Source organism: Pelophylax lessonae (genome assembly GCF_965119305.1).
Source record: "Pelophylax lessonae genome assembly, chromosome: 11".
In the NCBI taxonomy this organism is placed as follows: domain Eukaryota; kingdom Metazoa; phylum Chordata; class Amphibia; order Anura; family Ranidae; genus Pelophylax; species Pelophylax lessonae.
Window position 1 is genome coordinate 152,936,754 of NC_138778.1, and position 15,292 is coordinate 152,952,045.

The following is a 15,292-nucleotide window of genomic DNA, read 5'->3' on the forward strand; positions in this document are numbered from 1 at the left end:
CAAATTTAAAATTCTTAGGTCTGACCTCATAATATATGGTTTGGGTAAATCTAAAGGAAAATTGCACAAGAAAATTATATATGGTTTTGGTAAATCTAAAGGAAAATTGCACAAGAAAGTTGTATATGGTTTTGGTAAATCTAAAGGAAAATTGCACAAGGTTTTGGTAAATTCAAAGGAGAATTGCGCAAGAAAATTGTATATGGTTTTGGTAAATCTAAAGCAAAATTGTAAATGTTATAATGTATGGCCAGCCATAGAATATAACAGAAAGGAGGACAATTGTTGCTGCATGTGGTTTGTCAAGAGGACAGTCACCTTTGAGCAATCTTATGCCTCGTTTCCACTGAGCGGAACGGTTCAGGTCGGTACAGTTTGGAAGGGTTACAATGGTCCGGTCTATTCAGGTGAGCATTTCCACTGCAAGTCGGGCCACCAGGGACCATGCGGGGTTTACACCAAATGAGGTCTTTGTTTTGCCCCTTCATTTGACATGAGCATTGAAGTTTTCCTGTCCGCCAATCAGTGGAATCTATCGTGTGATGCCAGTAGCTCCGCCCTAACCATACCGTACCATTTCCTATGGCCCTACATCTGAAGCAGGACCAGGAATGGTGTGGTTTGGTTCGGTTGTATGGGCCACTTTCATAATGGAAACACTAAAATTAGCGTACCGTACCGAACTGACCCGAACCGATCCGCTCAGTGGAGGCAATAGAAAGCAAGCATCTGGTTGGATGCCATTGGCTACAGCACCTTTAAAATAAATTGCAAGGTTGTATTTTTCTAAAGGCGCTGGCTTCTTATTCCAGTCTTCACTAGTAAATATGCAGTATAAGGAATGTTGGTGCAGTACCCTCAACAGATCATGTTTTAAGGATCTCCTTCATGGCTTGGTATTTTATCCAAAGGAGATTCCCAAAATATGGCCTGATGATGGTACTTGAGGAATGAGCCTAGGAAACACTAACATACTGTAGAATATAACATAAAGGAGAGCAATGTTTTTCTGCATATGGTTATTTTGTACTACAACATAGACCATTGAAGAAGACTAACATCTTTGAGCAATCTTAGATAGCAAGTATCTGTTTGGATGCCATTGGCTACTGCGCCAGGAAAATAAAGTGAAAGGTTGTATTTTTCTAAAGGAGTTGACTTTTATTCCAATCCTCACCAGCAAATAATGTTGGTGTAGTCTTCAAATACCCTCAACGGATCATGTTTTAAGGATCTCCTACATGGTTTGGTATTTTATCTTCCCAAAACATGACCTGTTGGGTGTACTTTGAGGAATGAGGCTGGGAACACTGATGAACACAATGAACACTGACATAAAATTTAACAAAAAGGAGATCATTTTTGTCTGCATTTGGTTCTTATGTACTACAACATAGCCCACTGAAGAAGTCAATCATCTATGAGCAATTTTAGAAAGCAAGCATCTGGTTGGATGCCATTGGCTACTGCACCTGGAAAATAAATTGCAAGGTTGCATTTTCACTGACATCTTATTCCAATGCTCACCAATAAACATGCAGTATAAGGAATGTTGGTCATGGAACACATTACTGAATCACTGAGGCACATCATGGGTTACTAATACTAGAAAGCAATAAGTGAATGAGGAATCCAGTACCTGTGGTGGGGGGACTGGATTTCGGTTTGGAGTTTTGCCTGGACTCTTTCATCCATGGGAAGATCTGTTTGCTGGCAGGACTGCAGGTGGCCTGTGTTTTCACTGAGGAGGACTTGTTGGCTCCAGACTGGGCACTGCTGCTATTGTTATTGGGAGGAACAGTGGGGTTCTCTTGGGGGGAGAGAGAAGAGGGCTGGTGGTGTTCAGAAGACAGACTGGAACGCATACAGCTCCCATTTAGGTTTTTCGGTTTGGCCAGTGGCCCATTGTGTCCCAGGGATTGCAGGGAGCAAGAAGACCTCTGGAAGTCATTGTCGAGGTGGGGTGAAGCTGCAAAAGCCTGCTGTGGCCCTTCATAACCCAAACCGCCTCCCTGGTACGAGTAGCCTCCAAACAGACTGGGGTTGTCATAGTAGGATGCTTTCTGCATCTCCCGGATCCCCAAAATGTATTGTCACCTAGTCGGAGGGTGTCCCCACCCTTACAGAATAACATTGGCACCCCACAGTCACCTGGCACGGATATCCCTTGTATTGTCTGAAGGCAACCTAAGAGATCAAAGACACAACATAACAAGAGACTGTTAGAATCGTCACCTACTCTGCATATAAATAAGGAATGTAAAGCGAAGTGTATGAAGACAACTTATTTTACATTTCACAAATCAGTGCTAATTTTATTTCACGATTAAGAATAAACATTGCAAATGTTTTTTTTTTTACTAGCCACTGTAAAAAAAGAAAAAAGAAAAAAAAAAAGAAAAGTGTATATTTAAAGGAACTATCGTTACACACCTCTAGATAAAGGAGGAGACATGATTTGTAATCCCATAAGAGCAGACTGAAGATACATTCTTATATGTGAATTATAAACAATAAAGGTCCCCTTTTCTTTATCTCTCTTTTTTTTTTTTTTTTTTTTCGTTTGCCGAATAAAACTCCTAAACTAGAAAAACTGGCAGTGCAGCCTGAGCCCGGAGCGTTCAGCCGGAGCACAAGAATGCCGGATAATAGCTGCTGTCCTGAGCCCACAGCTATGATGTATGAGGGTCAACCGAGCAACCGGGACACCTCAAACACTTCACAATTCCTTTTATCCTGCATCACTAGAAAGACACAACTGCATTCTCTTTGTCTCCTCCAACATTAGACCTCTACTTCTTTCCTCATTTCATTTTCTCCATAAATATATGTCTAATATTCAGAGGAAAATCCAGTGAAGGTTCATATTCTACACCAGACAAGACAACACTCTGTATAGGTATTAGAATTATCCTTGGATGGCATTAGTATGCATGCCTGGCTATATATTTATATATGTGTGTGTGTTTTTTTACATTTGAATATATATATATATATATATATATATATATGTATCTCCTATCTAACTAACTTGCTACACGACTCATGTACACAAATGCCATAAATGTGTGTGTGTGTGTGTGTGTGTATATATATATATATATATATATATATATATATATATACATATATATATATATGTGTGTGTGTGTGTGTGTGTGTGTATTGGATGGCCTGTATTGCCTGTATGTATTGGATGGCCTGGTGGATGTATATGTGAGTATATATGTGTTCGTGTTTATTTATACATATATGTGTCTGTGCGTTTTCTATCTATCTATCTATCTATCTATCTATCTATCTATCTATCTATCTATCTATCTATCTATCTATCTATCTATCTATCTATCTATCTAAATCTTGCTACACTGCTCATACACATATATCTGTGCCTGCATATTGGATGGCATTCATATGTTTGTGTTAGTATGTAGATATGTGTGTTAGTATTTATGTGTATTTTTATGTGTGTTTTCCATATGTAATATTTTATGTCTATCTATTAATATACATATATATATATATATATATATATATATATATATATATATATATATATATATATATATATATATATATATATATCACTTATTACACTGCTCATACACACAAGTGCTTTGTGTTATATAAATATATATATACACACACATATATGTATATATATATATATATATACACACATATATATATATATATTTATATATATGTGTGTGTACAAAGAGGTATGCAATATACAAAAAAGTAAATATGTATATATATGTGTGTGTGTGTGCACAAAAAAAGTATGAATATATATATATATATATATATATATATATATATATATATGTGTATATATATATATATATATATATATATATATATATATATATATATGTGTGTGTGTACAAAAAAGGTATGTAATATAAAAAGTATGTGTGTATATGTATATGTATATATATATATATATATATATATATATATATATATATATATATATATGTATATATGTGTGTGAGTGTGTGTGCAAAAATGTATGGTATATACATAAAAAATATATAATATATATATATATATACAAACAATATAGAAACATATGTATGTGTGCAACATGTATGTATCTATACAATGTAAAGATATATATATATATATAGTGTATGTGTGATGTGTGCAAAAAAACGTGTATATACCAAAAAATATAAACAAATTTGTGTATGTGTGCAAAAAGTATGTATATAAACAAAAACTTATAAACAAATATATATATATATATATATATATATATATATACATATATGTGTGTGTAAATAAAAGTATGTACATATACAATATAAAGAAATATATGTATAGTGTGTTTATAAAGCGTGTATATTATAAATAAATACATTTCCCCTTCATAAATAAACACCACCTTGGTGTCTTTCCCTGATCAGAAGCCAAGTGCAGAGTATTATGGGAAGCCTGCTGTAGGTATCTTATGAGGCCTTGTTTTTGTCCCCCCATATTTTGGCCACCTGAGTTGTGTCTCCTGCCTGGCAGATAATAAAATGTTTGGAGTTCTCTAATAATGGCAGATAGGAGAGTGAGTCTGGTCTGAGCAGCTTTTGTAGCTCGTCTCTCCACACGTCACAAATGTCGCTCATTTATCTTTGTCGGACTCCTAATTATTTACTCCAAGGAATTGTTAGAAGAAAAAAATCTCTACCTGAATAATAAATATTAAATGATATGGTGTTCCAATTAGTTGACACTGCCCCCCATCTTTCTTATTTTAGAACTGAATTTTGAATATTATTTTCCACTCCAAGAATTTTAATTTTTGTTAATAAGAAATAATCAGTGAACTCCTGTCCCTTTTCTAAATCGAACTTTATGGCAGAGAACTGACATGTTATTTACTATATACTATAAAACCATCCAACGAAAATGATTTTTTAGCTATTTCTATTACACCTACTTATGACAAAGTCGGTGTAATAAAAAGAGCAATAAAATCCTGATGCCCTGGTGCAGTTAGGAAATGCTTATTTACTAACAGAAAACCAAAAAAGGAAACAGATCTATGAAAGAATACAATGTAAACAATACGAAAAATAAAATAAAATAAAAGCTAGGTGTGGGGTGAGAACGCCAAAGACAATAGCTGACAAATCTGTGCGCACCTTGACTTGCCTGTGACAGACACAAAAAAAAAAAAAAATTGCGACAATTTTTGCTACTTGTATTTGTTCGCTGATTCGAGCTAAACAGATTGCAGTAAATAGATGTTTAATGAGCAGCTAAGAAATATGGAAAGTGTGTGTGAGCGGAGGGGAGCTTAAGGCAGCTGTGAACTCTTCTTGAACCGAGATTGCAGTCATATGGTCATAAATCACTGGGACACAGACTCCGCCATTCACTGATAGACTATTTGGGTCCAAGCTTACCTTAGCAGTCTCTGACGAGCAAACCTCTAGCAGACATCCCATAGATCCCACTCCGAGCTCAGATCAATAGGCGGGCGAGTTCCTGGCGAGCAGCAGCATCGGGGAGCCCCGGGGCTGGAGCCCAGGAGAGAAGAAAGGCTGTGGAAGGCAGAGCTGGAGAGGAAGATCCGTGCTAATCGCAGGGCTTTCAATGGACAAGCTGAAGCTTTCAAGGCTGCCCTATACACCGCCCTACTGCTAACAATGGCCTCAGCTCCTCCGCTGGATCCAGCCGCAACAATTCCCCCTAAACTCCGCCATTGTCTTCTCCAGCGATCACATCATTATTATCATCCTTCCCATTAGAAAAAAAAAATTATAAAAAAAAAAAAAAAAATCACCATTTGCTTTTTACACCCCAAGCTGTTATGGCTCCAAACACAGCGTCACCACTGAGGGATTATGCTAATGACAGACGTGGACACAGGGCCTAGGAAGGTAGCAGAGACTTCTGCTGCTCAATTAGGTGCCAGTCTATGCTAATAGACCGTTTGATCTCACCTACATACAGCCTGCTTCTTCTTCTTCTTCTTTTTTTTTTTTTTGTAATCTAGTTGTTCTCAGTTTAACCCCTGCGCTGCCAGAGAAGGCCAGCAAGCACCTTCCCTTACCCTGCCAGGCAAGATCACCTGGGGATGCAAGGGTTAATTGGCAGTGCCTGTCACCCTCCTCTACTTTAGAATATGGAAATCCTTGCTCAGTTATAACTAGGGTGTCATGTGTCACTCAACACAAGGGGGGTTAGCTCTCCAGGACTGGCAAATGTGACTGCAGATGAGTGGAAGGGGGGGTTTCAAGCACTGGAAGTGTGGGGAAGGAATGGCAGGGGTAAGGGGGATAGGATTGATATGGGCTCAAGGGAAAGCTACAGGTTCCTGGCTGCTGCAGGATTTCAGTTAGGAAGAGTTTTCAAAGTTTGGTTGCCCTGTTCAAATTCCAAATGAAAATACTGGGGGGGGGGGCGATGTTACGGCTTAAAGCGGAGTTCCACCCAAAAATGGAACTTCCGCTTTAAATACTGCTGGCCAGAGCATTCAACTCCCACAGAAAGATTATTCTTTGTCAAAAAAGGCTGGCAACTCGACGTGCTCTGGAATAAAAGTACGCGTTTCGGCTCTGAAGCCTTCACTTAAGCATACGATGAAGGCTTCATAGCCGAAACGCGTACGTTTTTCTCTGTACCTGTACTCATGTAGCAATTTGGCATGTCATTTTTTTTTTTTTGGGAGGGGGGGAGCAGGTACCTACATTTGACAGGTACCCGCTCCCACTTCTAGGTGGCCCAAGCGGAAGTTCCCCTTTCCTCTGGGACATGTCACAGGTTCCAGAAGATTGCCCGACCATTCACAACACGCATGCGCAATGCGCACCTGGGCTGTGAAGCCGCAGCCGGGTGCCCACACTAGAGATGTCGGCGCCGCTGAGAGGAGAGGGGGAGGATCGAGGCTTCAGGCGGCCGCATCACTGGATCCTGGGACAGGTGAGTGTGTGTTTATTAAAAGTCAGCAGATACACTTTTATTAGCTGCTGACTTTTAATAAACACAAAAATTAGTAAAACCCTGCTTTAATAAAAATTGCCACACAAAGGGCCGCTGATAAGGCAGTACAGCCAGCCCTCCTGTACTGGGCCCGGCCCCTTCAGTTCAAAAGGGGGGCCCGGGTACCTGCTGAGCAGGAGGTCCAGCTGTACTATCTTATTGCAGACACTGGTCCTCTTCTGCTACCCCTTGGAGTGCTGCCAGCTTCTCCTCTTCTTACTCCCTCCAGCTTCACTAAAGGGGGATTGGTTCTAGCACATGCTACGCCCTCCATCTGCTGTCCAGGGTCAATTTCATGCCCGTTGGCTTCCTGCCTCTCCTCTCTGCTGTGGGCACACAGGGGGATGTTTCAAGATAGAGAGCGAGGGAAGGGGCAGGTAAATATGTCATTCCTGAATGAACACAGTGAGCGATCAGTACCAGTCACTCCTGTGTCTATTTGTCACTGATGCATAGTAAATGGTGTTTACTATGCTTCAGTCAGTGAATGAGCAGGAAACCTCAGAGCACTTCCTATTCATTCATCTGTGCAACTGAGGCTACAGAGAAAGGGACTGATAAATCAGTCCTGTCACTTTGGAAGGGGATATAGAAAAAAAGTGAATTTTTGGTCAGTTTTTACGCCTCATGAGAGCAAATGCGCAAGTGTGAACAAATGCTCATTTACATATCGCGCAGAACAAGAACGCAAGAATACAATTTTGCGCGTTTGCGTGAAAAATTACGCTTTCATGCAAAATTGCGAATGCACACGCGCGAAAATACACGCAAACACATAAAAAAAACAAATGGCTGATAAAGTAGATGCTAAAACAGGAGTATCGTGCGCAAGAGGCCTTACAATGCAATTCGATACAGGAGGATTCAGAAGGCTCTGCTCATTAGAGCTTACAATCTAATTTAGTGTATATTTAATTCAACACCACATTGGATAAAATATCTAATTCAGTGCCACATGGAATATAATTTATAATTCAGTGTAAGTGGCGGCTGGTGCTCCATTTTTTGGGGGGTTTGGGAAACAAACCCCCCATTCCCTCGCCCGCTCACCAGCCAACCCGCCAGCCCCGCACTTACCCCATCCAGATCAGGGGTGGCTTCAGCGGCTTCCCGGGCTTCTCCTCCCGGTCAATCCAGTCGCTTCTTCTCCCGGCAAATCTGGTCTTAGGACCCGCTTCCTGTTCTGATTGGCCGGGAGGAGAAGCAGGTAGACAATAGCGAATGTTCATTTGCTAATATCACAAGTGGGTGGGCCCAACTGTTTTGAAGCCAATTAGGGCTTCCGGCTCTAATCATGTGCTTCAAAAAAAAAAAAAAAACCTCAGAGAACTCTATGCGTCGGGCGCCCTGCATAGAGATTAGGCGGGTGCCGCCACTTATGGACTGTCCGCCACTGTTCCATAAGGGGGCCACCCTCCTAATCTCTAAGTGTGCACAGCCTTTTGCATTAGGGTGTGCACCCAAAAGCTCAAACACACATGCCTTTCTCTGCAGCCTCAGCTGCACTGGACAGTAAATTAATGGGATAGTGCTCTGTGTTGAGCAGCATCCTGTTCATTCAGAAACTGAAGTATAGTAAACACAGTTTACTAGGCTTCAGTTATCAGTGAACACTGTGAGTGAGTGTGTTCATTTAGAAAAGAAAGGGGCCAGTAAATGACATATTTACCAGCCCCTTCTCCCACTCTCCATTCTGAAACATCCCTAGCAGGAGCTGGGTGGAGAGGAGAGGAGGGAAGCCAGCAGCACTATGGGAGGAGAGGTGCAACATGAGGGGAAGCCCAGGCAATAGGGGAATTGGCATTGCACGCAGTGATTAGGTTGTGCCCAGGCACACCTGGCACACCCCCTGTGCACATCTATAATTCAGTGCCACGTGATATTTATAAAATTCAATTCCACATGGGATAAAGCAAAGATAGTACCCTAGCTCTACTGCTTGGTGTAAAGATCAATGAGCCAGAGTCCGGTGCTCTAGTCAGGGCGTTCATCTCCCACAGATAGATTATTCTTTGTAAACAAAAGGCTGGCAACTCAACTTGCTCTGGAATAAAAGTACGCGTTTCGGCTCTGAAGCCTTCACCCAAGCATACGATGAAGGCTTAATAGCCGAAACGCGTCAGCATAAGCTCTGTACCTGTACTCATGTAGCAATAGAGTACTTTTATTCCAGAGCACATTGAATTGCCAGCCTTTTGTCTGACAAAGCCGCTTGGGATAGTATCATATAATTCAATACCCCATGAGATATAATATATAATTCAATGCCACATGGGATTTAATACAATAATTTAGTGCCACGTGGGATATAATATAAAATTCAATGCCACATGGGATAGTATCATATAATTCAATACCCCATGAGATATTATATATAATTCAATGCCACATGGGATATAATGTAAAATTCAATGCCACAAGGGAATTATTATATTCAATGCCATGTGGGACATACAGTAGTATTATATAATAAAATACCGATGGGAAATCATATATAATGCAATGCCATGTGGGATATAGTATATAACTCAATGTCACTTGAGATGTACAGTATTATATAATTCAATATCCCATGGGATATAATAGATATTTTAATACCACAATGGGATTTTATATTTAATTCAGTGGCACATGGGATGTAAATGTGGCAGGCAAGAGAACACGTAATGTGTATCGGAAGACAAATCTTTTTTGTTTCTTTTTGTATTGAGTAAGAAATATTTTTAAACCCGGTCATTTTTTCTCATTGTAGAAATTTCTCTAATGCCCCTTTCACACTTGTGCAACTTTTCTTGCGATTTGGGACTGCAAAGTCGCATGACAAGTCATACCCCATGATTTCCAATGAGTACCGTTCATATCTGTGTACAACTTCAAAGTAGTCACTGCACTACTTTGGGACGATTTTAATGCGTTTTGAGGTCCATAGACATAGGCATTGCTTCAAGTCCAGGCAAAATCGTGGCAAAATCACGGCAAAATCGCACAGCTTTTATGTCGCGTAAGTGTGAAAGGGGCCTAAGGGGAAACCTGCTCTTTAAAGGGGAACTTCACCCAAAAGGGGAAGTTCCGCTTGTTTGCATCCTCACCCCTCCACTGCCATATTTTGCACTTTTTTGTGGGGAGCAGGGACCTGGTTTTGACAGGTATCCGCGCCCACTTTTGGTCAGATCGCCACGGTGTTCTGAAGTAAAGTTCGCCTCCCCTTTTACTTCCCCGCAGCCTTCTAAGACACATCACAGGTCCCAGAAGACTGCGAGACCATTCACAAAGCACAGAACTGCTCACGCATGCACAGTAGGAACGCGACTTTAAAGACTTAAAGACGCAAGGCTTCTCTGCCAGTTTCCCTTACCTAAGATGCCAGTGCCTGGACCCCGAAGCCAATTCCAGGGACAGGTAAGTGTCTATATATTAAAAGTCAGCAGCTACAGTATTTGTAGCTGCTGACTTTTTTATTTATGGAGGGAGGCTTAAGCTTCTCTTTGAAGTTGTTCTAAACTTTTATATATATTGTAGTCTCTAATGTACAGGGCCCTCTGATTCCTACTGTATTAAAGTGTATTGTATTTGTACTGTCTACCCTCAAGTTGTAAAGCACTGCATAACAGTTGTAAAACGCTATAAAAATCCTATATAATAATTAAATATATATATTTATTTTTATTTTTTTTTGTTTTACCTCAATGCTTTATCTGCATTGAATTAAAAAACGCACCCCAACCCAGCCTCCCTCATCTCTAAACACTTACCTGACTAAGTCCCCAGTCCAGCGCTGTCCCAGCTGCAGCACCGCTCCCCTCTCTCCCTGGTCTCACAGAAGACCCTGAGAGCAGTGGGAGACATAGACAACTGCTGCTGGCAGTCAAATCCTGGGAGGAGGGAGTGGGCGCATGGCTTACCGGTGCTGTGTGTGTCTCTGGAAACACATAGCCCGGCTCGGGAGCGTGCCCACATGGGTGCCCCCTTAGCACACCGCTTGCCAAGGGGGCACTCGCAGGAAGGAGTGGGGAACTTAGAGGTAGAGAACCACTCTGTGCAATATCATTACACTGAGCTGGTAAGTATAACATCTTTTTTATTTTAATTAAAAAAAAAAAAGCTTTACTATTGCTGTAAATTTAACTAACGGCAAAACAGTATATATATATATATATATATATATTTTTTTAGGTTTTGGATAGAGTGGAGAGGGATTGGGCTACCTGTCAGGCTTTTATTTCAGTTTGTGCCCCAGGAATTCACTTAATTAGGAGGAATTTCCTCTCACTTCCTGTTTTGGCTATGGGACAGGAAATGAATGGAAATCTCCCCAATAGGAAACACATGGTAATAAAAAAAAATGGACAGGAGTTATAATTCTTCCTTACTCTATCCAAAATGAGAAAAAAAAAATGTTTTGCCTTTAGATCTACTTTAAGCTGGCCATACACATAAAGATTCCCAGTAGGTTACCCCATGCATGCTAAATTGCATGTAAGAGCAAATCTGCTTCTGCCAGCTATTGTATTCTGACAGTCAGCACCAGCAGCTGTCAGAATACCCAAAGAGTGTCTGCAGCTGATTGGCTTCAGTCACTGTTTGGCTGACCTTTTTTTCTGCCCTACTCCTTCGATTTCTCAAAGTTTGTGGTGTTAGCAGGGCCGCCTCTTATTTTAACTGCTTCTGAAGAATCAGCTGAAATCTGAGTCATGTTTGGCCAGCTTTAGACAGCTGTTATCCCTAAACATGTGCCCCAATCAAAGGTTTCCCATCACTTCCTGATCTGGTGACAACCACAACGTTTTGGATTTCCCATCACTCTCTGTTCTGGTGACAATGATCACCGAGACAAATGCAGAGGCTGAATCTCCCCAGCAGAGGCACAGACAGCACTTTAAGCCCGACAGGGGTGCCAACCCTTCTCAACACTATTTAAAGACTACAAACGGTTATGGCTAAAGATATGTTTTAACTACTTGCCAACCGCCCTGCAGCAGGTACAGGTACGGCGGTTCGCGGGAGCGCTCTTGGGGGTGCGTGTGCGCCACCGGAGGCGTGCTCGTGCCCCCATTAGTCAGCAGGGAAGATGACTCACAGGACGGGCAGCCGCGATTGCCGCCGGGCACCCGCAATCACTCCCCGTGGAGAGAGAACGACGGTCTTCTGTTTCTACAAGCCCATTCCCCTCACAGTTAGAAAACACCCCCTAGGCGTACACCTAACCCTTCAATCACCCCTGGGTTAACCCCTTCCCTGCCAGTGTCATTATTACAGTAACAGTGCATATTTTTAGCGCTGATTACTGTAGTAATGTCACTGGTCCCCCTAAAAATGTAATTTAGGGGTCCGATCTGTCCACCACAATGTCGCAGTCCTGCAAAAAATCGCTAATCGCCGCCATTACTAGTAAAAAATAAATAAATTTATAAAAATGACATAACTCTTTCCCCTAGTTTGTAGACCTGATAACTTTTGTGCAAAACAATCAAAATATGCTTATTGTTTTTTTTTGTTTGTTTTTTTTTTTACCAAAACTATGTAGCAGAATACAAATAGGCCTAAGGTCCGGTTCACACTTATGCGATGCGGGAAGGCTGCAAATCCGCAGCCTGTTCCCGCATCGCACATGCACTCCCGGCAGTTCACACTGCCATATGCGATACGCTGGGGGTGTCAATGTAATCTTAACGACATCCCCAGTTTGATCGCATATCGCAGTGCGATCGTGCAGTTCGCACAGGATCGGATCGCACAAGTGTGAACCGCTGTGCGATCCGATCCTGATGCGGCTTCCAAAAAGGGTCCTGTGCGTGTTTGCTGCGGCTGCGGTGCGAATTTAGCCATACAAAGTGTATGGCTAAACTCGCACCGCACAGCCGATCGCATGTAATGAAGGAGCAGTGCGCTCCGACATTACATGCGAACCCGGCACTCGCATTAGTGTGAACCGGGGCTTAACCACTTGCCGACTGCCTAACGCCGATCTACGTCGGCAGTCAGCCCCTCATAGGCAAAGTGACGTAGGGCTACGTCACTAGCTTGTGAGGGTCTAGGGAGCGAGCGCGCGCCCCCGGAGGCGCGCTCCCGCTCCCGCGTGGTCACGGACCCCCCCGCGCGTGTGACCAGTGGACCCGATGTCCGCCGGTCACTCGGCGATCGGCAGGGGAGAGGGAGAATGTCAGGCAGCTTGTGTAAACAAGCCACCTGTCATTCTCCTCGCTGTAAAGACACTGATCACACGGATCTAGTATGTAGATCCGTTGATCAGTGTCCTTACAGCTCAAGCCACAGCCAATCACAGTAGAAAGCACGCCCCTAGGGATACACACAGCCCCTCCCTCCCAAATAAAGTTAACCCCTTCACAACCAGTGTATTTTTACAGTAACAGTGCATATATATAGCACTGATTACTGTAGAAATGTCACTGGTAACCCCAAAAGTGTCACAAATGTCAGTCAAGGGTCCGATCTGTCCGCCCCAATGTCGCAGTACCGCAAAAAAATCGCAGATCGCCGCCATTACGCGTTAAAAAAAAAACAACAAAAATGACAAAAATCTTTCCCTTTGTTAGTAAACGCGATAACTTTTGCGCAAACCAATCAAAATACGCTTTTTGCGATTTTTTTTACCAAACATATGTAGCATAAAACAAATTGGCCGAAAATTTTAAAAAATTTGAAAAATATTGTTATTTTTGCAAAATTGACGCTCTTTTTTTGTTTATAGCGCGTGATCAAAAAATCGCACAGGTGATCAAATACCACCAAAAGAAAGCTCTGTTTGTGGGAAAAAAAGGACGCCAAATTCGTTTAGGTACAGCGTCGCACGACCGCGCAATTGTCCGTTAAAATCACGCAGTGCCGAATCGCAAAATACCCCCTGGTCAGGAAGGGGGTAAAATCTTCCGGGGCTTAAGTGGTTAAAGAATGAAAAAAATTGATTTTTACATTTTTTTTATTGGGAATGTTATAGCAGAAAGTGAAAAAATTTATTTATTTATTTTTTTCAGAATTGTCGCTCTTTTTTTTGTTTATAGCGCAAAAAATAAAAACAGCAGAGGTGATCAAATACCACCAAAAGAAAGCTCTGTTTGTGGGAAAAAAGGACATCAATTTTTTTTTTTTGGGTAAAGCTTCTCACAAATGTTGAATGAATGCAGTGCCGATACCGAATTGCAAAAAATAGCCTGGTCATTAGAGGGGGGAAAACCTTCCCGTCCAGAAGTAGTCTCTCTGTCTGAAAGTCTGGAAATGTCGTTTTCCAAGTTATTACAGCTATCATGCATGTATATTGTATTGCTATTTATCAACCACTTGCCGACTGCCAGTAGTACATATACTGCAGCAGGTCGGCTCTGTATCATGAAGCGGCTTAACTGTACGTCGTTTCGTGGGACTGCTAGTGGAAGCGGGCGCACGCCACCAGAGGCACCTGGACGTGCCAATTGGCTACAGGGGTAGCCAATCAGCGGATCCGGCGGGCACCATGATTGCTACCCGTGGAGACAGAACAGGCGTCTGCCGTTGTATACACGACAGACCGCTGTTCTGTCTGTTCTCTTATTTAAGAACACAGGTCCTTATGTTCATCCAGCAAGCCCACCCCCCACACAGTTAGAAAGCACCCCCTAGGGACACATTTAACCCTTTGATCGCCCCTGGTGTTCACCCCTTCCCTGCCAGTGTCATTATTACAGTAACAGTGCATGTTTTTAGCACTGATTACTGTAGTAATGTCACTGGTCCCCCCAAAAGTGTAAAAAATGTCAGTTAGGGGTTCGATCTGTCCGCCGCAATGTCGCAGTCCCGCAAAAAATTGCTGATCGCCACCATTACTAGTAACAAAAAAAATAAATAAAAAATTACATAAATCTTTCCCGTAGTTTGTAGACACGATAACTTTTGTGCAAAAACCAATCAAAATACGCTTTTTTTTTTTTTCCAAAAATATGTAGCAGAATACAAATTGGCCTAAAAATGATTAAAAATTTTAGATTTTTCAATTTATTTTTTTGGGAATGTTATATAGCAGATTGTGAAAACTATTGTTTTTATTTTTCAGAAATGTTGCTCTATTTTTGTTTATAGTGCTATAAATAAAAACCGCACAGGTGATCAAATACCACCAAAAGAAAGCTCTATTTGTGGGGAAAAAAGGACATTATTTTTTTTTGGGTACAGTGTCACCCGACTGCGCAATTGTCTGTTAAATTAACGCAGTGCCGAATCGCAAACAAATCCCCTAACTGACATTTTTGACACTTTTGGGGGGAACAGTGACATTACTACAGTAATCAGTGCTAAAAATATGCACTGTTACTGTAAT

General features: G+C 41.6%; 1 protein-coding gene across 7 annotated transcripts in view; it reads right to left on the minus strand.

The window, feature by feature from the left end:
- Nucleotides 1–15,292, minus strand: part of HOXB3 (homeobox B3) — a 90,702-nt gene that overhangs the window by 2,860 nt on the left and 72,550 nt on the right. For 6 of the 7 annotated variants that reach the window (XM_082272552.1, XM_082272547.1, XM_082272549.1 and 3 more), the window contains one exon: nucleotides 1,640–2,187. In XM_082272552.1, coding sequence (XP_082128678.1) covers nucleotides 1,640–2,069 — 430 coding nt within the window. In that variant the 5' untranslated portion in view covers nucleotides 2,070–2,187. Of the gene's footprint in view, nucleotides 1–1,639; nucleotides 2,188–5,405; nucleotides 5,739–15,292 lie in introns of those variants that run through there. The other variant, XM_082272553.1, reaches the window with a different exon arrangement.